The sequence below is a fragment of the Phyllostomus discolor genome, chromosome 5 (assembly GCF_004126475.2).
Source record: "Phyllostomus discolor isolate MPI-MPIP mPhyDis1 chromosome 5, mPhyDis1.pri.v3, whole genome shotgun sequence".
NCBI lineage: Eukaryota > Metazoa > Chordata > Mammalia > Chiroptera > Phyllostomidae > Phyllostomus > Phyllostomus discolor.
In genome coordinates, this window is record NC_040907.2 from 36,648,448 (window position 1) to 36,674,729 (window position 26,282).

Genomic DNA, 26,282 nt, shown 5'->3' on the forward strand with positions numbered 1-26,282 from the left:
TTTCCTTTCAAAGTTTTATTAAAGTGTAACGGTACAATCAATATTTATTTATTTTGTTAACCCCAGTACAAAAATACAGTTGACAACTTGACAAAAATGGCTCTGCCTAGGGCTTGAAGGTTTGAGTTTCTCCAACAGTAACGGGGAAGGCATGCTTCCAGCCAGGCTGAGTCCAAGCACACCGCCATTCCCGCACACACAGGCGTGCACACAGGGAACCCCAAGCAGGAAAAGAGGAAGGAAGTTGTAGGGATTCAGGAAGAAGGCCAACATTATTCCCAGGAGAAAAAGAAGAATCAAGTGGTCTCCTTGGTGGGGGCAGAATTACTAATTTACATTCAGGGTTTGTTGTTTGAAATGATCAGCGATTTCTGCAATTTTAACATTGTAGAAAAGATGCTCCTCGTCTCCTTTCCCCACTAAGGTGAGTGAAGCAGAAGGATACGGAAAGATTCAAATACTGAAGTGCAAGGAGTAAACCTCCAAATGGCTCAAGTTTTTTGTCAAAAGGTGTCGTCCTTTACATTCAGTGACAAATAGACCCTTAGGTCAGAGGGGCAGGAGAAGGAAGTTGGCCACATGCTGGTGGATCCACAAACATGGGGACCAGCTTGTTGGCAGAACTCTTCCACAGTGAGAGGGCTCCGACCCATGCAGGCAGGAGCACGGTTTCCTGGTCGGTCATCCTGCGGCTTTTCAGAACACTAACTCTGATGAAAGACGGGATACATTCACGTTACAACTCGTCTTCGAGATGTTTCTGCTGGTAGGCATCACCCGTCAGTCTTTCCTGAGCTTCCTTCATCCCCTGAACAACTGTGAAATAAAGGTCGGGGCGGGGGTAGGGGGGTATGAAGTAGAGCTTTAATATTTGACATCTGACAGTCAATACAGATTTTTAGGTTTTGGAGAAATATGAGAGGAGCATGGGATCTGGAGGCAAGATCTAGCTCTGGATTTTAGCCTGGGGAAGTCATTTCACGCCTGTCCATTTGTTTTGTGCTACAAAATGTTAGTAATTCCTTTGCTTACTCTCTGGGATTAGAGTTGAACCCGTCAAGAGGCTGCACACGTTCACCTGACACTAGGAATAGAAAACATCTTCCTACCATCCCCATTATGTCTTTTGGATGAGTGTTGCATTCATTTCCTTTCCTGTCAAGGTTACAGGTTACACTGATATGTACAGTCGTGTGCTGCAAGGGGACATGGTCTTCACTGAAGGAGGTGGTCATTTCTAGTATCAACTATACATGGTAGAAGCCAAGTTCTTGGGCAAAAGGGAAACCTGGAAAGAAGGCCCTAGACAGATGAGAGATGAAACTTCTTGTCTATCTCAGGGTGTCCCTCTTGTGGATTTAGATTTCAAGGAGGGCAGCTCTTTTGGTACAGGCTCCCTACACAATGGCAGGCCCGGAGTTAAGTTGAGCCAGAGTCTGTGAATCTCAGAAAGTAAGTTTATAACCTCATAAGAGCCAGATAGTATATACTTTGTTACTTCCCTTCTGTTTTGCCTAAGTCTTTAGGAAAAACAGGTTCCTGGGTCCTAGTGTCATGGTAGCTGAGCCATGTGGGATTCAAGCAAAGGTCTGTGTCCACATTTAGACTAATGTGTTAAAGGATGATGCCAAGGTAGAGACGGCAGTGGCAACACAGGTGAAATTCTAAAGGAAAGGTGAATTTCAAGGGTCAAGATTTGGGGACCTAAAGTCCAGTTGCTCTTCTCCATGTGGAAAATTTCCTTTTTGTACCAACCTCCGGTAATCTGCATTTGGGTAAGGAAAATGTGATGGTGCAGATACCCTCTCCAGATCTCTCTCCCCTCTTAATCTGAGAAATAAGAGTCTCAAGGACTCAAAACATAAAGTGATCAACAACCTGGTAGCATGGCAATGAGGACACATGGCAACTTAACAAAGAAGCCCCTTTTACATACGGTAGGGGGAACTTCAGAAGGAAAACAGTGACAGCACATGGCATGAATTCCAACCCCTACATCCAGAGTGACAACTGAAGGATTGGGGGGGGGGGGGGACACGGCTGCCTCATGACTTCAACCTTCTTCACTTGTCTGTGCTGATGCTGTTCTTCCTGGAACATGCTTTTTGCATTTTTCTGCTGATTAGTCTCATTCTTCAGGACTCAGTCATCATCTCCTCTGGCAAGCCTTCAGGACTCTCCATGTTGAGCCACCACCACTCCTGACCCCCACTTCCGTAGCCTGAAATGTCCTTTGCCTATCTGTCCATAGAGACAAATTCTTATCCTTCTAGGTCCAGTTAAAGTTTATTATCTATAAAAACTTTTAGACTTGTCCTGGCTGGTGTGGCTCAGTGGATTGAGCACCGGTCTGCCAACTAAAGAGTCACTGGTTCAGTTCCCAGTCAGGGCACATGCCTGGGTGCAGGCTGGGTCCCCAGTGGGGGGGTGCATGAGAGGCAACCACACACTGATGTTTCACTCCCCTTTTCCCTCCCTTCCCCCTCTCTAAAAAGAAATAAAATCTTAAAAAAAAACAACCAACCCCAAAATGTTTAGACTTGAGCAGCTAAGAGTTACCATACCCCTGCTTTGAATTCTGACAAGAATAGTATTAATGCAGAGGAAAAAAAACTATGTTCTGGACTGAAATCCTGGCTCTGTGATGTTATCAACTATGACACCATGGACAAGTGGCTATCTCTGTGAGCCTCGGTTCTTCAGTCCCATATGGATCAGTTTGCTCCCAAGTGAACTGTAAGTAGTTAGGGAAGGAGGTCAGTCTTACCTTTCTTCTATATTCTACAGAGGATTTGGACAAAAGTTAGTCCTGCAGGAGATGCTCAGCTAACATTTTGAATTGAGTTTCCCATCACAGACCTTTTACGTTAAATTTATTAGCAACCCTCCCTCCTCTCTTTCAACATAACCATACCTTGCTCAGCACTGATGTAGAAATATTTGTAGCTGGGGTTTCCATTCTCATTGATAATTTCAGGACGCACCTTGCCACTGGGATCTATTGTAGACAAAATGGTACAAGGGGTGCAATAATTATGAGAGGTACTTCAAACTCTGTATAGTACACCAGGCTCTCTGGGAAATGAGACCTGCCCACCTTTGCAGCCCATTATCTCACCACCCTACTCCCTGTTTTATGTTGCAATCACAATGAACTCCTTGCAGTCTCCTGAATGCAACACCCTTCCTCCATGTCTTGGCATGTGCTGTTCCTAATATGTTCCTTTTCTGTTTAATAACAATGAAATTCTATATTTTTATTTGTATCCTCCATAGACTCTAGCAGAATGCTGAGTAAAAGATTAGGTAGTCATTAAGTATCTTTTATAAAATTATTCCTGTTAAGACATTTGTCTGGTTACGGTATTCCATTGCCTTTGCTGCACTATGGTTTCAAGGGTAGTAATTAAGGCTTATCTGTATTCTTATAATGCCTCGCATAATGCTGGACTTACAGCTGATGCACAAATTATTGTTGAACGAATAAACAGACTGATCAATACTGTTACAAAAGGAGTTAGTTGATGGGAACAGCTCTCCTTCAGACTTGGAGGTCTGGCACTCAGCACTCCTCTCACTGTCTCCTGAAACTGGTTGTTGCGTGTTCTTGTTTTTAGCCATTCCAGTGTGGTTTCACCAGGTGGGACAGTGCTTTGACTCATTTTTCTCTCCTTCCACGTCATGGATCCCCAGATTAAGATCTTTTGTCTTACCCAGGAAAAGAATTCGTGGAATATAACCCCCATCAGGGCTGAAATCTTCATCCTTGGGCTCCTCTTCATCCTATTAAGTGTAAACCTTAAGTCAGATCACGTCTCTACTCTCCTCACATTTTTTCAGTAGTTTCTCCTCTCATGAAGGGTAAAGCCCCCAAGTCCTTGCTTGCAGTGGTCTGAGAGGCCCTATGTGATCTGCCACCTGGGCACTTCTCTAACTTCACATCCTACCTACCCCTTGTTCAGCCTATTGCAAGCACAACAACCTGCTGGCTGTTGCTGTCATTAAATAAGCCCGGCATGCTCCAAACTCAGGCTTCTGTACTTGTTTTTGCCCTCCACCCGGACACACTTTCCCCATTATCCTTACAGCTCACTCCCTTTTCTGCTTCAACTCTTTGCTCAACGGTACTTTCTTTGAAAACTATCTTTGCAAACTATTGCCCCCACCCTTCTTCCTTAGCCATAGCATTTACCGCCATCTGATGTTTGTTTGTCTCCCCATATTCAAGTCCCCCTGGGTAATTTCGATGAGGCCAGAGAGTTTTGTTTTGAACTTTGCTGATTCCCAAAACATCACTGACTTGCACATAGTATTTCTCCAATGTATGAATTAATGAGGCTGATGTTTTAGCTACAGTGGTGAAGTTATAGTCCTCCCAGGAGATATGATCACACAATTAGCTTTCTTTTTAAAAATCTCCAAAGTTGGAGAATGATCACTAAAGGCATTTCTGTTTCCTTTGAGAAGTGACTCTAACTTACCATAGAAAGTGGCAAGGAGTTCATATGCATAGGAACCAAGAGTAATTCTGTCATTTATGGTGTGGTCCCCATTTTAGAAATTGAATGGAGTCATTTCTTTGGATAATGTTAACTTTTCCTTGACTGAAGTGTATCAGCATTCGGGCTACCCACCAATTATAAAACAATCCCTTAGCTGCCTCAACTTTTAACTGTTAATGTGTTCAGGAAATTTCTAGTACTGTGTTTAAGTAAACATTATTTTATAGAAATTTAGAGCTAGAAGTATCATCATAGTGCATCCAAGCATCCCACATTTGAAAGGTATAGCTTACAAGGAGGCAGCCAGGCCACAGTACCTATTCTTATCACTTATTAGGCTCTACAATCTTGACTAAGTCACCTTCTTCAGGCCTAATATGCTCTTTCTGTAAAATGGGGATAGTACAAGTGACCTAAAAAGCCCTTCTAACTCTAAGATCTGATATGCTGATTTGGGAATCTAAGACCTATAGTCTATGTGAAGTACATGAAGGATATCTAATAAATAAACAAAAAGGATGTCCATACAAGCCCAGAAGAGAGGAGGCTTTTGACTGAATCACATTTTGCAAGAACTTGCAGCCTGCATGTGTGACTTTACCTTTAGATCAGCAACACAAAGATGTAAAAGTATGTCCTAATCATAGACTAAGAATGAAGAAACCTTAAAATTCAATCATCATATCCAAACCCACTGATCCTAATTCCTCCCACAAGTGGAGGCTGGTGGCTTTCTACTGTATCTGATACAAATCTAAGAATCAAATGTCAAACACATACATACTAAGCAGCCAGCTCTGCTAAATACGATTTTATACCATTAATAATGGTAATTCTAAAACAGTAAAAACTTAAGATTATAGCAGAAAGGAGAAACTCTAGAAGTCTTACCTCAAGATTTACCATAACAAAATTATGAGAAAGCTCTGAAATTTCTTTAGACTCTGCAAATTTGGGCTTTAAAGCTAGGAGGAAAAAAAGATTTTGTAATAAAAGAAAACATCACTGTCATATTTAAAGTCTCATTTGCTGAGCTCATTCATACTACTAACCCTTAAATCAGAACACTTGAATTTTTACTTCTGCCACTTACTTGCATAGCTATGTAACCTCAAGTGACTAACTTCATTTCTCTGAAGTTTTTACCTAATTTATAAAATCCAGAAAATGATATACAAATGAAGAATTAACTATTTGCTTTTTTACATATTTCAATAACTTCTACTGAAAAAGTAACAGACAATAGAATAATAATACCACTAATATATAGATATATAATTACACTATTTACACTAATTTTATACTCCTTTTCCAACTAGGACTTCATTAAGTATAGCATAACCAAAGAAAAAAGTTTGAGTGAAAAGTGGCAGGGTGGTACAGTATGGAAAAGCACATGCTACAAAGTTGACCTTGGGATCTAATTTGCTTGTCCTCCAGGAAGACTTTCCTAAACTTCTCATGTCTCTCTCTGTACGTCTCAGCTTCCTCTGACATTTACTGTCCACATGACTATTGTAGCACTAATCTCACACTCTACTTATCTTCACTGCCTCACCTTCTTGCCCCCTGCAAATATAACTGCAAATTTCTTGGGGGTAGGGAATCTGTCATGTACTTCCTTGGTATTCCTTAAAGCAATCAGCAGTCACTGGGCCAAGGTCACTGCTCATATTTTTTTAATGCTAATATCTGAGAACACATCTGAGGTTTGATCATTTGCACTTACCTTTGCAAGCTCCACACCAGGACTTATGGATAATCACCATCAGGGGCAATCCACTTAAAAACAAAATGAAGAAATCATAATCTAGCAATTCCATTTTTTAAAAGATTTTATTTATTTATTTTTTAGAGGGGAAGAGGGAAACATCAATGTGTGATTGCCTCTCTTGCGCCACCTACTGGGGACCTGTCCCAAAACTCTGGCATGTGCCCTACACTAGGAATCAGTCTAGACCCTTTGATTTGCAGGCTGGCACTCAACCACAGAGCCACACCAGCCACGGTGCAATTCCACTTCTTCATAGCTATACTACTAATAAAAATGACCAACTTATTAACAGTAATGGACAAAGACATTCATGTAGTATAATTTCAATTGGGAGAATTTCAAGACAACCTATTCAATAACATTATAACAAAATTATTGATAAATCCCGACATTCCTGTAACCTTGCAAATTTGGGCTTTAAAGCCAGGGAGAGCCCTGACTGGTGTGGCTCCCTGGGTAAGGGTACTTGCCTGGGTAGTGGGCCTGGTCCCTGGCTGGGGGAATGCGAGAGGCAACCAATCAATGTTTCTCTAGCACATCCATGTTTCCCCCTCTCTGTACTTCCCTTCCTCTCTCTGTAAAAATAAGTAACTAAAATCTTAAAAAAAGGAAAAAAAGGTAGGGAGAAAAGATTGTAGAAGAAAACATCAAATTTAAATGTTAAGGTTATATAATCATTGAAAATTTTCATTGGTATGTTAAAATTAAAATCTAGAATATAAAATTATTATCTGTAGTTTGGTTTTAATTATACAAATATGTACAGAAAAAAGAACCCTAAGGAAATGTACCAAAACATAATAGCAGTTATCCCTGGATAGTGGGATTGTGGATTTTACCGTATCTTCAATTTTTCCACAATTAGATGTAATTTTTATAATCAGGAAGGAAAGAAAGCTTTTTCTTTTTTAAGATAATGAGTAACATAATCCATCTGAACCAGTCTTGGTCAGTTGAAAGTCTTTAAGCTCTAAGGCTCAAATGACAACCTGCAGGGCGGTCCCAGGTAAGCAGCCTTCATCCACCTACCATATCAGCATACCACCACACACTGTGCAACAGTGCTGAATTGTACTCGTATTTACTATGTTTACATATCTCACCCACCAGACCTGGAGCTGCCTTAAGGAACTCAGCTGTTTCTACATCCCCTACATCTGGCATATAAAATCATAGCAAACATGTATATAACATTTACTATGTACTGGACACTATTCTAAATACACATAAACTAATAAGTGTCAAATGAATTATTCAGCTCCTCATTAGAAGCCTACTACAAATCTGGGATGGATTTCTGCCTCTAATACTCGAAAACCTTATAAAATGAATGAGCAGGGCAAGCTTAAGTAAGAAGTGGGATCTAAGTGACTGTAATAGCCAAAATGTGCTCCTTTTATTATACAATACTGTGCTATGTGCTTTGTATGCATTATTTCATTTAAATCCTTACAATAATCCTAAAATAGATATTACTAATGGTTTCATAATAGATATGAGAAAACTGAGACTCCCAAGAGATTATATATTTGGCCACATAAAATCTAGGTTCTGCAATTTACTAATTTTTAAGTCTTACTTCAAAACCAACATTCTTTCTGGCCAGTATAGTCTACTTTAACTTAGAATGGCAATCTAAAATTCATGGGCTTATACTCAGCTTAAACAATAGTCAATTAACTTAGAATCAGAAAATGCAGGTTGGTAAAAGACTTCGAGACTTCTTAGTCCAAACCTTCATTTCACACAGGAATCCTCTCTCGTGTATCAGAAGCAAAAGGTGATCCACATTGCAGGAAAATCAAGAAAATCACCAACCAAGGCAGCCCATCTTTAACAGCTCCATGCACTTACAGAGAAGTTCAGAATGTTTTGCTCTCTCCTTTCTCCCAAGCAAACTAGGCTATTAAGGCTATTTAGAAGGCTATTAAGAATTCTAAAGCAGAGGGCAGCAAATTACAATCAGCAGATCTAATCAAGCCCACTGCCTACTCCTGGAGAGCTGTGTGATACAAATGGTTTTCACATTTTTAAATGATTGAACCAAGTCTAAAGAATAGGATTTTGCGATAACTCACATTTCAGTGTAGTTTTATTAAAACACATCCACACTCACTTTTTTATACTATCACTGCTTCTGTATTACAATGCCAGAGCTGATAAACTGCAACGGAGATGCTATGGTCCATAAAGCCTTTCGGCCCTTTGCTGACCCCCTTGCTCTCGAGTGACAGTTCGCATATTAATCCCTCTGTGAAGACTCTGCAAAACCACCTTCTCTCAACAGCTAGGTAGTCCTTTCCTCCTCTGGGCTCTCAAAGCATTGTGATCACCCTCTAACCACCAGCCAGCCCTTTACATTCCAAATCATCTGTTTTCTTGTCGGTGTTTCCCACCAAATTAACTTCTCAAGGGCAAAGACTACCTATATCATCTTTGAAAACCACAAGCATCGGTAAGATAGGTATCTATCATTTAATGACATTAATTAACAAAAGACAAGTTTAAAGTGACATTTGTCTTGAAGTACAGAATGAAGCACAAGTTACAGAAGTTATAATCACTCATCTCTCACTAAACACTAATATTAGTCTAAGGCACAACAGTAATATATAGGGGTAGACAAAAGTAGGATTACAATTGTAATAGAAATAAATACAATAATTAGTAAATAATAATACAAAAATAAACTGTTTCACATACAACTGTAAACCTACTTTAGTCCACCCCTGTATGTATATCTAAAATGTTACATTAAATAGCCCTGGTTGGGTGGCTGAGTTGGTTGGAGCATCGTCCCACACACCAAAAGGATGCAGGTTCAGCCCTGGTTGGGGTGCATACAGGAGACAACTGATGTTTCTCGCTCACATTAATGTTTCCCTCTCTCTCACTCTCTCCATTCCTTTCTCTAAAAAGCATACCCTGGCATGAGAATTAAAAAGTAAATAAAATAAAATAAAGTGTTACATTAAATAAATTATATGAAGCCCTGGCCAGTGTGGCTTAGCTAGTTGGAACATCATCCCCAACACCAAAAGGTTAGGGGTTCAATTCCCGGTCAGGGCACATACCTGAATTCTGCATTCAATCCCTGGTTGGGGCATGTATGGGAGGAAACCAATCGATGTTTTTCTCTCTCTCAATAAACACATTAAAAATAAATTAATTTAAAAAATAAATTACATGAAGAACATTGTTACATTAAGTGCAAGAGATTCCAGCCGACTCTCTTCTTCTAAAAGATTTTATTAGACAAAATAACCTAATGGTTATGTCATTCACTTCCACTAGAACAAAAGCTTCCCAAGGACAGAAACCAGTGGATTTATCTGTGACCCTATACCCTAGCAGACAGACTAGCAAAAAGTTTAAGTCCAATACTCAAAAACTATGTGTGGTATGAGAAAAGGGCCAATGCAGATGCAGAACTATGCCATCTTCAGTTTCCGTTCACAACTGTTTTAGAACAATTCATCCAGTCTGCTCTCCCACAATTCAGATGGGGAAATCAATGGAATATGGTATCTCAAACAGAACCCAATCCAAACAAGCCCTGTCCACCTGAGCTCTGTCCTCTGGAGAAATTTGCCAAGGTCCTTTAAATTTGTTCTCCATTCTTTCTAGTCTCAGAGTATGCCTTAAACTTAATGCCTGACACAGAGGCATTACACAAAGGGTGAATTGGTCACAACAGTTCTCGTATCACACATCGATATGCTCTGAAGACCTTGATTATTCTTCCCAAAGAAATACAGTGCAGAAGAGGTTAGACAAGTAGCCATGGCTTTCCCCCAACCTACTTTGGTTAGTGCAGGCTCTGGCTCAGATACTGCAGGAACATGTTGGCCAATTGAGGCAGGTTCTCATTGTTGGGGTGCATTTTGGTGTAGGAAATAAACTGGCGTCGGAGGCGACTCAGTTCTGCCATGGTTAAGGGCCGAGTAAACCGAAGGTGCTCCGTGGTACCAGGAAGCTTAAGCAAGTCTCCGGGGACTGCACTCTTCTGAGCTTCCATCAGTCCCGCCAACACGTGGCTCGTGACCTGATCCAATTGGTGCAGAAAGCTGCCAGAGGCAAGGGGCTGGGACTGTGTAGACTGATGAGGTGGAGGAGCCCTGTTCTCAAACAGAGCAGCCCGGATCTCTGCCAGAGGCAATGGCTCCTCTAAGCCCACCAAGGTGAACAGGGGTCTGTCCCAGCGGTTGCGAGAGTCGGGAGCCTCGAAGCGCAGCATTAAGGCTTCCAGAAGTTCCGCGGGGTAAAAGGCACTGGACATATGCTTTGCAGATTTCTCAAAGTCCGGAGTCACAAGAGCTGCAAGATCTGGCGCCCTGGTTTCCTCCCGCTCCATTTCCTTAAATACCTGTGCCTGGGCTCTTCCATTTACTATCGAATCCACTGCTCCCGATTCCCTGAGGAAACCGGTGTCCGCTGCCAGAGGTCTCCCTCCCTCTTCGGTGCGCGGCCGCCAACTCACACTGACGTTCTGGCTCTGACAGTCCTCCACGTCTGCCACCCGAGGTCCCCTGTTCAGACTGCCTGGCTGTACGCAGTAGATTAGGCACATTGGGGTGCGCGCCGCCCGCGCCAGGCAGTAGAGCTCGTAGCGGAAGCCCTTGATGTAGTTAAGCGAGTCAAGGATGACCACATCGTGACGACTCAAGCGCCGCTCTACAGCAGCGCGCAGGGCCCCACGCAATGCCTTCTCACGAGCCGAATCGCCGTACACTGTCGCATCCTCAGCGCCCAGTACCGCCGCGTCGTCCACCACGTACACCGCGCGGCCCTCGGCCGCCAGGGCCCGGCGGAGCTCCTCTGCACGTCTGCTCTTGCCGCAGTACGGCAGACCACAAAACACTGCGAGCGGCATTCTCTCCAGGCGCGGCTGAGAGCAACCACGCGGGCCAATTTCCGGGTTGTCTGCGGTCATGCACAACCCGGAAGTAAAAACGGAACTTCCGGCGATCATTGGCCCTTAAAGGGCTGTTGCTATGGAAGCAGTTCTAGCCAACTAGACCCAGTTCTTGTTCTCCCAGAAAGGAGATGGGGACGAGAATGGCATCATTTATTTATGTCAAATGTTATAGGCCTCATGGGAATGTTATCACCCTGCTGTCAAAGACTTGGCCCATTCATTTCTAATGGGGCCTTAATGTGTATTAAATATTGCAAAACAATCGGAACTGTATTTAGCATAAAGAAGACAATTCACAAGTGCTAGTTTTCCTTCATTCCTTACACCCAGTGACTCTCAATAACTGTTTCAAAACTCCATGTTTGGGGATTCAGAGATGAACATAAAATAGTTCCCCCATTGGAGATCAAGGGTCTGAATGGAAGAGTTAGGCACCTGTAAGCAGAATAATATATACTATTAATGGATGATGGATGGATGTACAAAAAGTTTGGGTTGTAACAGTACAGAAAAGGGAAAAAAACTACCCAGAAAAATAGCTGAAGACTTTATCTAGAAATAGTTATTTGATTTAGAACTTGAAAAACTAATAGGAATTTTTCTCCTGGGTAAGGTTGCCAGATAAAATAAAGGATGCCTAGTTAAATTTTAATTTCAGATATACAACACAAAAAGTTTTTAATGTAAGTATGTCTCAGACATTACAAAGGGAATATTTATACTAATCGTTTGCCTGAAATTAAAATTTGGGCATCTTTTATTTTTATTTGTTAAATCTAGTCATGCAGGTCTGAGACTCAGAACTATAAAGCTGTAGGATCTGTAGCAAAAGCAAGCACTATAATTTGCAGAAGTGTGAGTGTTTCTGTGCAAGTATGTGTATGTATAAAGTAGGTGCACATACATATTGGGTCTTTTTATCTCTCCAGAACAGTATAGTAGAGAACATTCAAACTTGGCTCTGCCATTTACTAGCTGTGTAAACTATTGTCCAGTTGTTCAACCATTCTGTATCTCAATTTCCTTCCCTGTATAACAGTTTTTATTTCACAGACAGAAGCGACCTCAGAGGTTGTGAGGATTAAATAAATTAATGCATGCACAGCACATCCCTCCCCTACTTCACCCTTTTCTTCCCCTTTGTATCAGTTTTCTGTGCAGAGACTAAACCTACTTGGAACTTAAGACTATTCAATTTGAGGCTAATAGGCAGTATGGTTTGCTGGTTGAGTGGAGGCTTGGAAGCCAGAATGCCTACATCTGAATCTTGGTTTCACCACTTACTAGGTGTGTTATCTTGGACAAGTTACTTACGTGCTCTGTGCCTTAGTCATCTCCAAAATGAAGATAACAACAGTATCCACCTCAGAAGAGTTCTCATGCAAATTAAATAAACTAATTCACATAATTCAACATCTGGTACATAGTAAGCACTTAATAGATGTTAGACAGTATTATCATTGTTGATATCGGGCAATACTCAGTTCTTGCTCTGCTTTGGCATGACCTTCACCTGAAATTAATGCTAAATTGAAGTCTGAAAAGTGTTTTACCACCATAAATAACCTAAAACCATATCTTGTACCTGGCAGCTGCTTCTTTCTTCCCATCTTCTAGTGTCCTCCAATGAATATGATCTCCAAAACCTAGAAGGAAAGAGTCTTATAAACATTCACACATGAACACAGAGCAAAGACCCAAGAAAGAAGTATGGCATGTTCACCCATAAAAGGCTTTCCTCTGTCAAGAGGATGGTGTTCAAGTCCCAACCCCACCACTTTCTAGGTATATGGGACCATAGACAGTCCCATACTTCAAGCTTCACTTTTAAGACCTGTAAAATGGAAATAACATTGTCTACTCATAGCTTTTAAGGAACTTAAATAATGTCTGTAAAATGCTTTGTAACCTAACACAGAGTATGAAAATAATACCATAAGAATGAATGAGAATTTTCCACAGAGTAAACATAAAACAGGTCACCAATGAATCATTACTAGTTGAAGACAATACAAAAACATGACTTTAGAGTCAGAAAGACATGGGTGTGGACCCTACTTCCTATTAAATATGTTAATTTTGTGATTAAAGTAAGCTCTCCAAGTCTCAGTTTCTTCATCTGTAAAATCAAGATAATACCTCCAAGTGTTGGTGTAAGGATTAAATGAGACAATATTTTGAAAGCTGTTCTTGCTTTTATTTCCCACACTTCAGCTAGAGTGATATTTTAAAATCACATCTGTGGTAAGTAAAAACTTTTCAGAATCTTTCCAATGCCCTAAAAAGAAAGGTCAAACTCTTGTAACAGGACTTACAAAGCCTTTCAGAACATGGCACTTGCCCACCTCTCCAGGCTTACTTTGCATATTTTTCCTAAAATCCTACGCACAAAGCTTCTTTCATTTCTTTAAATGCAGCATGCACTTTCTCTCCTCCAGCTTTCACAATCACTGCTCCTTCTGCCTTTCCTTCTACCCTCACCTCCAATTCATTCTTCAGATATAAACCTAAAGGGCATTTCTTCTGGAAAAATTTCCCTGATTCCCAAAGCACCCTATTTGTGCCCCAAGATGGCACTTCCCAGGCTGAACTGTAAATGTTGGATGTGTCATGGTCTCCCTCACCCCGAAGGGAATTCCCTAAAGGCTGGGACCATATCTGTCTTATTCCCTCCTGTTTCCTTAGCACTTGGCACTACACGTGACCAAAGTAAGTGTTCTGTAAAGTATTTACTGAGTAAATGAATCTTATTTTGGCCATAACATAATAACTTAATTTTATATCTGGAAAATATTAATGACCATAATAATGCTAGCTGTTATTTATTGGTCACCTTATATATGCCTGGCACATCACACCTGTTAAACTCATTTAAATTTGGCAATAATTTACAATAACCCTCTTTTACTTAACCTCTCTATACTTCCATTTTCTCATCACTAAAATAGGTATTAACGATCAGTGAATGAATGACAACTTTTGTTATTCTTTACAGTTGAGACTTCTGAGGTCAGAGAAGTTACATAACCTGTACCAGGACACATAGTTGGTAAATGGCCAAGCTGAGATTTAACCTTAAACTTTATGATTCTCATTTACTATACTATATTTTAGGTCTCTCTTTCCCAGGAATAAATTCAAATTTTCATCAGTGTTAACAGAAAAATACATAACTCATTGAGATTAGCACATGAGGGCAGAATCCAAACTAACCATCATCCCTTTTTATTCCCAACAGCATGGGGTGCTGGCTAAGAGAAAATGTGTCATTTGCCTACAGCACAAAGTCTAACCCTAAAGAGTGAATGATTAAGTAAGAGTGAAATTGAGAAGATACTCAGAATTGGAAGGTACCTCATTCTATTTGCCAATACCTGCCTAAACTCAGGCAACTTGATCCTGCTTTGGCAGGATGCCAGACTAGACAGTCAATGAAATCCTAGATAAAACGGACTTTCAAAATGTACTCACAGTAATGAACACAAACACAGAGTAAACTAAAACCAGATGAGGAACCATGAGCAACAACTAAAAGGTAAGGCAGACATTCATTATATGTGGGAAAATGGAAGAAACAAACCTGAGACTCCATATTAGTCCACTGTCAAAAAAAAGACTATAGTGATTCCATGTCAATAGTACCCCCTGGTTTCCAGGTTAATCAAATGCTTTAGGTCTTCAGGATAGCCAATGGTGAACAACCATTACGAGCTCACAATCATAGATACCCAAACGTGTAATAAAAAAACAAGTCACCACAAGCAAGAGTCTGCAGAGGAACAAATAGATTTAGAGCCCTAAGGATTCAGTTATTAGAATTATCAACCACAGAATACAAAACTAACTATGCATGATTATTTAAAGAAATAACACATGGGATCACAAAAATGGGCATGCAACAACACACAAAATGGGCAAAAAAGTAAAGGCACAAAAACAGAACTTTTAAAAATTAAAAATATAGTTGTTGAAATATATAATCAATGGATATTCAGGGGTACAAAGAAATGAGTTATTAAGCTGCAGAAAGACGAGGAAACTTAAATGAGTATTGCTAACTGCAAGATGCCAATATGAAAAGGCTCCATAATGAATGATTCCAACTATGACATTCTGGAAAAGGCAAAACTATGGAGATAGGAAAAGGATCAGTGATTGTCAGAGGTTCATGGGAGAGGCAGGAATGAATAGGTGGGAAAAGGAATTTTTATAGTAGAGAAACTACTATTTTATATGATTCTGTAATAGCCGATACAACTTGTTATGTGCTAAATTGTGTCTCCCCTACCACATTCAATATGTTGAAGTCGCAACCTCCAGCACCTCAGAGTATGACCGTATCTGGTGACAGGGTTTGTTGTTGTTTTTTTTTATGGATTTGGTGACAGGGTTTTTAAGTGGTAATTAAGTTCAAGTGAGGTCATTAGAGTGGACCCTAATCTAATATATCCTTCTAAAAACAGATTAGGACACAGGCACACATAGAGGGAAAACCATTTGAAGACAAAGAGAGAAGGTGCTCATCTACAAGAAGAGACCAACCCTGCCAACCACATGATCATGCTTGAACTTCTGGGCCTCAGAATTGTGAAAAAGAATTTTCTGTTGTTTAATTGATTCTGTGGTATTCATTATGGCAGTTCTAGGAAACTAATACACGTCATTTATATGTTCATTAAAATCCACAGAATGTACAGCACAAGGAGTGAACCCTAAAACAAACCACCGACTTTAGTTAATGCTTATCAATTGTAACAAAGTAACACTAAATGTAAGATATTAATAATAGAGGAATCCAGGGGAGTGGGAAGGTGGAGGCGTGAGAGTTTACACAGGAACTGTGTTTTCTGCTCAATTTTTCTATAGACCTTAAACTGCTCAAAAAACACCTATTCATTAAAAATAATTCAATGGGTAAGTTAAAAGAGGAAATTGGAGACAGATGTAGAGATAGATTAGAAGTTATCCAGAATGCACAGAGAGATAAGGAGATAGAAAATGTCAAGAAGAGGCCCAGAGATATAAGGCAGATGAAGAAACAGACTAGTTTGTGTAAAACTGGAGTCTCAGAATAAGAAGATGAAGGAAAGGGACAGATTTGAAGAGACAAAACATCACTGGGGTGAGACGCTGGGTGACAGAAGAACAAGAACGGGAGGAAAAATATACTTTGTAAAGGATGAAACCATGTTAATATATTTAAAAAATAAATTTGCATTTTTAAAATAAAAAAGATAATGAGAATTTTCAAGAATGAAGATAAAACAGGAATGTGTAGATATGATACACAATATATAACACCTGGGGCAAATTACAAAATCAAAATACACATAGTTAAATTTTAGTCAAAATGCAGAATAACAAAGACATTAAGATCTTAAATACATTTCAAGGGGAAAAAATAATACATTTCCTACAAAAGATCTATAATTTGACTGACAGGACCAAACCAGAAGTCAGATGACAGCAAAGTATATTCTTCAAAATGCTGAAAAAACATCTTTAAACCTAGGAATATATGCCTAGCAAAACTATCTTTTAAAGACAAGGGCAAGACAGGCATTTTTAGGTAAACTGAGATTTTTTTTTCACCATCAAGTATTCATCACTTGTCTCAATAAATAAATACTTACTGAGCAGTAGTACTGTGCAGTGGTTAAAAGACTGGATTCTGGACCTAAACTCTCTGGGTTGAAATCCCAGTTCACAGCTTACTAGCTTTGTGACTTTGGGCAAGTCACTTACCTCAGTTTCCTTGGCTGTGAATAAGGATAATAATAGCAGCTACCTCATAGGGTTGCCGTAAGGATTAAATAAATGATTACATTAAAGAGCTTAAGCCTGGCTGGTGTGGCTCAATGGACTGAGTGTTGGCCTGCAAACCTAAGGGTTACCAGTTTGATTCCTAGTCAGGGCTCATGCCTGGGTTGCAGGCTGGGTCTCCAGTTGGGGTCATGCAAGAGGCAACCAATAAATGTATTTCTTGCACACTGATATTTCTCTCCTTCTCTTTTCCCTTCCCCTCTCTCTAAAACATAAATAAAGTCTTTAAAAAAACTTGAAGAGCATTGTTTAAAAATTAACTACCTACCTACCTACCTAACTAGATACATAACTTAGAACAGTGTCTGGGACTGAAAAATTGGCTACAAGTTTTTGCTATTACTATAATATGCCAAACACTATTCTAACTTTACAAATATTGATCGTTATAACATCCTTAGAGGTAGGTACTCTCATTTATCCCATTTTACGGATGAGAAAACTGAGGTACAACGTTTAAGTAACTTTCCCAAGCTGACATAGCTAGTAGGTATCAGACCTAGGATCTAAACCTAGGTAGTCAGGGTCCAAGACTCCTTGCCTTTAGTCACGACACAATGTTGACCTTCAAAGTACGAGCTAAAGACAAAGAGGTAAGGGATGGAGCAAACAGTGCTGGGCCTGGTAGGCCACTGTCATAACTCTGGCTTCACTAAGCTCTTAGAAGACTTTGAACATGATGTAATTTATGTTTTAACAAAATCGCTCTAGTTTATGTACTAAAAACAGAATATAGGGGGTGTTATGAATTGAATTGTTTCCCCACATGGAAGATTTGTGGGAGCCATGACTTCCAGTGTTTCAGACTGTGACCTTACTTGGAAATAGGGTCTTTTACAGAGGGGATACAGTTAAAATGAGGTCATCAGGGTGGGCCCAAACCCAATATGGCTGGTCTCCCTATAAAAATATGCACCCATGGAGAGCACAGCCATACGCAAGGAAGGAGGTCTGGCACAGAGCCTTCAGCCTTCAAAAGAAACAAATCCTATGGACACCTTGACTTCAGACTCCTAGCCTCCAGAACTGTGACACAAATTTCTGTTATTTAAGCCACTCAGTTTGCGGTCATCTGCAGCCCCAGCCAACTAACACAGGGGATAAGAGCAAAAGCAAAGGAAACTGCAATAAGCCAGGTTGGCAATGATGATGGTTTGGATCAGCTGTGGTGGTAGAGGGAGTAACATACTTCCAAATTTGGACTATATTTTGAAAGCAAAATCAAAAAAGATTTTGCTATGGATATAAGGTAAGAGAAGACAAGGATGAGTCTAAGGGTACGTGGAAGAATGGAGTTGCCATTAAAAGAAGTAGGGAAGAAAGCCTGTGAAGTAAATTTTGGAAAGGAACATTAAGAGTTTGGATTTGTCCCTGACCAGTGTGGCTAAGTTGGTTGAATATCAACCCACAAATTGAAAAGGTGCCAGTTGGAAAAGTCAGGGAACACACAGGGTACGTGAGAGAGGCAACCAATCAATGTTGCTCTCCCTCTCTCTAAAAATAAACAAATAGTCCTGCCTGGCATAGCTCAGTGGATTGAGCACGGGCTGCGAACCAAAGTATCACAGGTTTGATTCCCAGTCAGGGCACATGCCTGGGTTGCAGGCCATGGCGCCCAGCAACCGCACATTGATGTTCCTCTCTCTCTTTTTCCCTCCATTCCCTCTCTAAAAATAAAATAAATAAAATCTTAAAAAAGAAGAATAGGGAAAAGCCATTAAATCATATATTTTAAAATAAATAAATAAATAAATAAATAAAATCTTTATAAGAACAGATTTTGGCTTTGCATATGTTCATTTTGAGATGCTTACCAGACATCCAATTAGAGATGATGAATAAACAACTGAGTATCTGAACCTGGAATTCAAAGGAGTTATGAGCTATTTAAAGCCTGAGACTGAATAAGACCCCGAGGTAGTGAGTATAGATGGAGAGGGAGTCCAAGAGCCCTGAAGCACCCCTAGGATAGGGGGGAAAAAAGAACCAGCCAAGGCCATAGAAGGAACTGCTAGTGAGAGAGGCAGAAATCCAACAGCACGTGGAGTCCTACATTCCAAGTGTTTCAAAGACGCTTCAGGAAGGGAGGGTGATCAACTGACTCGAATATTCCTTTTAAAGCAGAAATGACCACTGGATTTAGCAAATGAAGAACAATGCTGACCTTAACAAGACCAGTTTCAATACAGGAGTGAGGATGAAAGCAAGACTGGAGCACATCAAGATGGCCCAGGGGAAGAACTAGAGAACTAGCACATAAAACTGTTTCAAAGAATTGTGCTGGAGTTGGTAAGGAGGGGATTGCTAAAGGGAGTTATGAGTTGATGAAGGGTTTTAATCCAATGGGGAGGTGAGTATAGGATGTTGAAAGCTGATAGAAATGATATGATAATGGTAGAAAACTGATGGTACAGGATGAGAAGGGAAAGTAAAAAGTATCTTGAGTAGTCCTGGCTGGGTAGGTCAGTGGGTTACAGCATCATCCCAATAGTCAAAGTTGTGGGTGTGATCTCCAGTCAGGGTACCTACAAGAAGCAATCAATGAATACAAATAAGTGGAAGAACAAATCAATGTCTCCATCTCTTTGTCTCTCATCAACAAATTAAAAAAAAATATATATATACATCTATATCTTGAATAGGTGAAAGGACATGTGATTTAGTACTCAAGTAGAGGGACTAACCTTTGTTAGGAGCACAGATAGTTTGTCCAATAAAGATGGGAAAGGAAGAATACATGAACACTGATGCTAGAAGGTAAGTAAATGTAGTGGTACAATTTTTGAAAGGCCTCTTTTAAGGCCTTCTGCCTTCTATTAAATAGGAAACATGATCACCAGCTGAGGACAAGGATTGTGGAAGAAGTACTGGAGGTTTGAAGACACTATACAGGAAATATAAAATAGTCCTCCAGGAGAGAAGAATCAGAGAAACTAAAAAAATAAAGGGCAAGTTTCAGGAAGGAAGTGATTCCAGAAGAAAGCCTAGATACAAGGAATAGTGAGCAAATAAATTAGTAAACATGTAGATAAATTTAAACATTTGTATAAAAACATGTAATGCTCAATTTGTAGAGTTTTAAAAAAAGGCAGAACAAAAGTGCTAGACAACTACTGATAAGAGGAAGCAACTGAAGTTGAAATGTTCTTAATAACATTAAGATATTGTTAAATTTTGTTAAGCATGCAAGTAAAATTTCAAGAGCAACCACTAAAACAAAAGAACTAGAGCGCCTACTTTCAAGATAATGAAGGCAATAAAGGAAAATAAGAACCACCAAATACTCAATCCCCCAAGAAAGGGCACAAAAGCAGAAAAAAAGCATAGAAAAATCTGTAGCAGTGGAAACTGGATGAAAAAGAGTAAGACTAGCTGTCAATAATTTCCACAAACATAAGAGGACTAAAACTTGTCAGTTATAGAGTTAAAAGACAGAAATGGTCAGATTTTTAAAGAAAACTATATGATATTTAGAAGAGCACTTAAAACAGAAGGACTTATAAAAGTCAAAAATAAAATGATTGAAACATTTATACAGGCAATATCAGCCCAAAGAAAGGCAGGGAAGCCAGATTAACATCAGGTAAAATAAAATTTCTCCATAAACTTGGGCTACTCAGAAGCTAGCTGACAAAACATACAGTCACAGCAGGTTATTACTAAGAGAATCTCTAGGGCAGTACAATTCAATAGAACATTTGGCAATGATGGAAATGTTCCATATCTGCACTGTTCAATATGGTAACCACAAGCCACAGGTGGCTGATGAGTACTTGAAATGTAGCTAATGCAACTGAGGAGCTAAATTTTTAATTGTATGCATTTAATTTTAATTAATTTAAAATTTAAGAGTGACACGTGGCTAGTGCTACTTGTACTGGACAGCGCAAACTTAACAGATCAGTTAGCCCAATCCTCTCATATTACAAAGGCCTAGAAAAGAGCAGAGCCTACAAAGGAAGCTACAACCAGAATCTAGGTTTCTTGATTCCCAGTTAACATGCTCCTCTGGTACCCCAGTACTTCCTTAACTGCCTTACCACATTATCCCTAAGAGTAAGTGTAGAGGTGTAATTTGACACAGTTCACTACATGTATAAAATTTCTTTGAAAATTTATATTAAAATGTAACTGGAATTTTCCATAGTAGGAATAATCACCACCATTACTTGAGTTGTTCCTTTATGTGATAATTACAACATAATGATAACAGTATCAATGACTAACATTCATGTGGCATTTATTACATGTGAGACACTGTTTTGTGTGCTTTTTACATGTATTGACTTCTTTAATCCTCACAATAAATTTACGAGGTAGAAACTCTAATTATCCCCATTTTACAAATATGGAAGTTGAAGTTTATAGCTTGCTCAAGGTTACACTGCCAATAAGTGGCAGAGCTGGGATTAGAACCCAGGTGGTGAAGTTCCAGAGTCTGGAGTGTAATCACTCTCAACACTTTACTGCCTCTCTGGCAAAAACTAAATGAATAAACCCTGGCTGGCATAGCTCAGTGGATTGAGCGCCGGCTGCGAACCAAAGTGTCCCAGGTTCGATTCCCAGCCAGGGTACATTCCTGGGTTGCAGGCCATAACCCCCAGCAACCGCACATTGATGTCTGTGTCTGTGTCTGTGTGTCTGTGTGTCTGTCTGTCTGTCTCTCTCCCTCCCTCCCTTCCCTCTCTAAAAATAAATAAATAAATTCTTAAAAAAAAAAAAACAACTAAATGAATAAATGGATGAAGGAATGTGGCTCCACCCAAGCAGAATGAAAACACTGCCTTCAGATCTGGAAAATCTAGGTCCTTTTGTTTCCCTTCAGAAATAACTTGAAAGTGTAGAGTGTTTATCTAGTTACTAAAATCACCTCCTCCCTGGCCCCACCCACCCTCACACCCCTGCCAACGTGTACATCTGAAGAGAGTCCAGTTACCTAAAGTGTCACCTGCACGGCCACTTAATTTATGCCAGTTATCTGCAAAGTGAGCTGAAGGCTCCCACGTCAGCAACTCCTTCCCTAAGAACATTAATTTTTTAAAAAAGAGGAAAAATAAGGAGTGACCATTTGTAAACACAGCATTTACATCAGACTTCCTTCACCCTAAAATTATTTTCATGAGTGTAAACTAAAGACATCAGGAGAGCATTTCCATCTCCTCCCAGCTGATAAAAGGTCAAGTGTCAGAGCTGGCAGCCAAGCCTCTAAAATAGGGAACACTGTACCTGACAGATAAAATAACATAGTGGTTAAATAAAAGGCTGCCTGTGGTCAAACAGACCTGCATTGGAATTCTAGTTCAGCCACTATTTTCACAAATGCAAAATATGGCTCTCACACAATATCTAACCCATGGGGTTGTTGTGAATAGGATGCAATGTAGAATGTAAACACTGCACATGTGTCAGTGCCAAATTTTTCTTCCGGAGACCTGACATTCCTGTTTCAGGAGGAGAGTACACGAACTGCCCCCACTGAGAGCTTTCTCATTTCTGCTTTTATGTCTTTAAAGGAGTTTCTGCATTCAGAGGCAGGAGTTGTGTGCTTGTTAAAGAGCACTGGCTCTGGGATTCGTAGCCCACACTTACTAGCTGTGTGACTCCTCTACCCCATTTTAGGTTAACTGTAAAATGGGGATGATAATAATATTACCCAACTCAAAATTTACTATGAGGATGTAGCCAGCAAATATGTGAAAAGTGTATAGACCAGTGCCTGGAATATATCAATGTATGGCAAATGTTAGTCATTACACTTCTTCCCATGGGTGATATAGTCCAAACTTTTAGCAAATGGAGAATAACAAAATTATTTTAGAATGTTAGAGCCAGAAGAACTCCTAGGAATCATTTCTAGTCCAATTCTCTTATTTAGTAAATGGTACCCAGGGAAGACCACAGCTGGCTATACGTTCTGACCAGTATTAAAACCCAGGCCTCCTGATTCCTACCCAGTGCTCACGCACACCATACCACTGCACTTCCTCTTCTTTTGGTTATGGGACAATGCTCCAACCAACTGAGCTACACTGACCAGGGTATGCACTTCCTCTTTTTAATGAAAACATGCAGTCTCTCCTGTTTGCAAACCACCAGGCCATCTTCTAGAACGAGCCTGAGCTACCTACACATCTGGGATGAAATCTTACTCATTAAGATTTTTGTGAACAACTGCATCAGGTAACACTTTTTTGGGAAGTGGAGTGGGTAGGCTATAATTTATTTCCCAAGAATCCATACCCAAGAATTACTAAAAATATGAAAGTTTGAAATATTAATTCCTTTCAGGAACAATACATATTCTTTGGGAAGACTAATAATAAGCATTACCTAAATACTTTCCAAATTAGTAACACAATATTAAGACCCTTTTGCTGTTTAATTTAATCATCGCAACACAGTCCCCCTGCCTCAAGTTGACCTCCTAGGTACTCCTAGTTACTTGAGTTACTTGAGTACACCCTAGCAGGGTGTCCCCTGTTCACAGTGTCATGTAATTGCCTGCTTACTTGTCTTGATAGTCTTCAGGCTACCTCCCATTCCACATTGCTCTTCTTGAAATGTGATCTCAACATTTCCCTCTGTGGGGGTGGGAAGGTTAATGTCCCTCCCCCTTGAACAGGCCCAGACAGAGTACAGTGAAAGTAATGCTATATGACTTGTAAAGCTAGATAATAAAATGCTACACAGGCCTGGCCAGGTAGCTCACTTGGTTGGAGCATCACCCTGCACACCAAAAAAGGTTTGATCTCGGGTCAGGGCATGTACCTAGGTTATGGTTCGATTCCAGTTGGTTGCATGTGGAAGGCAACTGATCGATGTTTCTTTCTCTTTCTCTAAAATCAACAAACATATCCTCTGGTGAGGAATTTTTTTAAATGCTATGCATTTCCACCTGTTTTTGGGGGGCAGTCACTCTCAAAATCCACCTGTCTTACTGTGAGGAGGCCCACACCAGCCCTTGAAGAAAGAACACATGGAGAAGTAACCAGCTCAGCTGAGGCCCCAGACATCATGGAATGGAATAACAGACCTTCCCCACTGTGTCTTGTTTACATTCCTGACCCACAGAATCATGAACAGAATAAAATGACTTCCTTACACCACTGACTTTTGGTGTAAATTATTATACAGCAATGATAATTGGAATAACCACACAGACCTTCATGTCTAACAAAGAATAAAAATACTGAATACATGACTCCAAGCAGTTTCCTACACCTAACAGAATAACTGGAACAGAGTAAATTATTTGTTGATGTCTGAGGGTTATTACTATGCCCATTTTTGTAGATGAAGAACAAAGCTTTGAGAAGTTAAGTAACTTGCTCCAGGGCTCTTAGCTAGTTAGTGGCAGAATAAATTGAAACTCAGATCAAAACCCACACTCCCAACACTACACTTCTGTAGTGTTAATTTTACACTAAATATACAGTAATCTGTTTTAAAATAGGGTGGTCAGTACTTAAAACATCCCAGCCCAGTATAATTTACCATGCAATTTTATCACTGGGATGGAAACCCACTATCACCTGCTCAGAGAAGCAATCCCTGACCCTCCTAGTTCAAATAGTGCCAGTTCCCTCGTCCTTTCTAGCCTTTGTACTCCATTCCAGTAGCAATTTCTTTCTAGCATGTATCCCTAGCTGAAATTGTCTTACTAATTTGTACATGTGTCTACTCTCTCTCTCTGAGTTGAATATAAGCTTATGAAAATAGGCGTGCCCAAGACAGAGCCTGGAAATATGACAAGTGATCAAAAATTACTTACTGGATTAAGAAGTGACTGTATTCAGGCACACTGAGTGTCCACTCAATCTCATCACATACCAATAAATGGGCAAATAGAGAGGATAAGAGAAAAATAGAATTTAAGACAGCAACAGAGTCATTCCATACAGTAAGGTCAATACAAAAAAATGGAAGGGGAGGGGAATCAATGGGTGATGTTGGGTGAGTTTTATCACTCACCCCCTTATAAAAGCATAAACCCTGGCTTCCAAAGATGTAAGTAATGGGATGGAGTAGGGCGGTCACATCTCTTATCTTCCCTGCATAAACACTGTCCCCTCAGTCCTCAAAAACAATTCGTTCTCTTCAGAGACACTGACTGAACCACAGGAGGGACAACTGTTGGTGACCCGTCTAACATTAGACCTATCCTTTTTTAAGCCCTTCCTTTTGCACCAATCACCTCTTCCTGGAATGCAGGTGCTGTTCCCCGCAGGGCAAGGAGGAAGCAGTAACCTAACTCAAGGAAGAGGGTAAGTTGGAGCATCTTCAGACCCAAGGCAAGGCTCTCTGGATATGCAGGTCCCCAAAGGCCCTATTTCTCCTAGCCGTAAAGGTGGCGGTCCCTTAAGACCTACCTACAAACCGCTAAGCATTATGATGGGCTAGGGCTATTCTTTACCCCAACCCAAGAACAATTTCCCCATCATATCACTCCCTAGACCCGCTACTTCCTACCCTAGGAAATCTTCTTCAAACTCAGGAGTGGTGGGAGAAGATAAAAAGGAATCTAGTGTGACCCAAGAGATAGAAGGGGGGAGGATTAGGGGTCGTGTTAAGACGAGAAGAGGGTTGTACTAGGCTGAGACCCAGAATAAGTAAAGATTAAGATAAGAACGCGGTCTGACCCTTTCCAAGCCCAGTATGTCCATCAGAAGAGGTGACCAGGAGCAGGAAACTGAAGCCCAGCAAACAGGTGGCCCCGAGACCAGGCCGCAGTTCCATGGTGGTGTGAGGGGCCACCGGACTAAGCAGACGCAGGGCTGGATTCCTAGTAGAAGAGCTGTGCCGGTCTCCAAGTGCGGCTCAATCTAACCCCCCCGAGTTCCCAGATTTTTTTTTTTCTAACCCTGAAGGAAGTGATGTTAAACGGATGTGGGTGGTGCCTCCGGGGTCCGAATTGTGACCGAATGAGTTTAAAGGTGCATATCACGTTAAAGGGTACGGGTGTAGTTCTCCAGCGCACGTTGCTTCCCCCTCCCCCACTTCCGGATTCTGGTTGTTCACCCGGAGCACCAAGAGGGTAAGGTGGGCCCAGATAGTGGGGGGGTAGTGGGGGTGGGAAGGAGGCTTTAGAGAGCCGTTTCTCTTTGCGTCCTTCAGCGAGCTAGCCCCGCCCCCTGACAGCTGCATTTAATATTCACAATGCAAATTCTTTTCTTTTTTTGTCTTCTCATGATGCAAATTATTGATCGCCGAAGTCAGCCGCTCCAAATGGATTGTCCCTTGGCCCCATCACTTCCCCCGCCGCAAA

The 26,282-nt window shown here is 40.5% G+C and overlaps 2 protein-coding genes across 2 annotated transcripts; both read right to left on the reverse strand.

Annotated features, from left to right (window-relative positions):
• On the reverse strand, positions 1-25,881 carry TXNDC12 (thioredoxin domain containing 12). Its single transcript, XM_028512420.2, has 7 exons — positions 25,657-25,881; positions 12,780-12,840; positions 6,232-6,284; positions 5,394-5,467; positions 3,714-3,783; positions 2,915-2,998; positions 1-816 (listed from the first exon to the last, which is right to left on the reverse strand). Exons 1-7 carry the CDS (start codon positions 25,751-25,753, stop codon positions 737-739), a joined length of 519 nt encoding a protein of 172 aa, XP_028368221.1. The 5' UTR covers positions 25,754-25,881; the 3' UTR covers positions 1-736.
• KTI12 (KTI12 chromatin associated homolog) lies at positions 9,506-12,759 on the reverse strand. Its single transcript, XM_028512419.2, has one exon. It carries the CDS (start codon positions 11,246-11,248, stop codon positions 10,085-10,087), a length of 1,164 nt encoding a protein of 387 aa, XP_028368220.2. The 5' UTR covers positions 11,249-12,759; the 3' UTR covers positions 9,506-10,084.
• Positions 25,882-26,282: the final 401 nt, after the last annotated feature.

Excerpts from the sequence above, each read along its gene's own strand:
- TXNDC12 (XM_028512420.2), bottom strand. The coding sequence starts at position 25,753 with ATGGAACTGCGGCCTGGTCTCGGGGCCACCTGTTTGCTGGGCTTCAGT. Across the intron at positions 3,784-5,393 it reads TTGTTATGGTAAATCTTGAG|GATGAAGAGGAGCCCAAGGA; the intron begins GTAAGACTTCTA and ends TACACTTAATAG. Across the intron at positions 2,999-3,713 it reads TCCACGAATTCTTTTCCTGG|ATCCCAGTGGCAAGGTGCGT; the intron begins GTAAGACAAAAG and ends TGTCTACAATAG.
- KTI12 (XM_028512419.2), bottom strand. The coding sequence starts at position 11,248 with ATGATCGCCGGAAGTTCCGTTTTTACTTCCGGGTTGTGCATGACCGCA.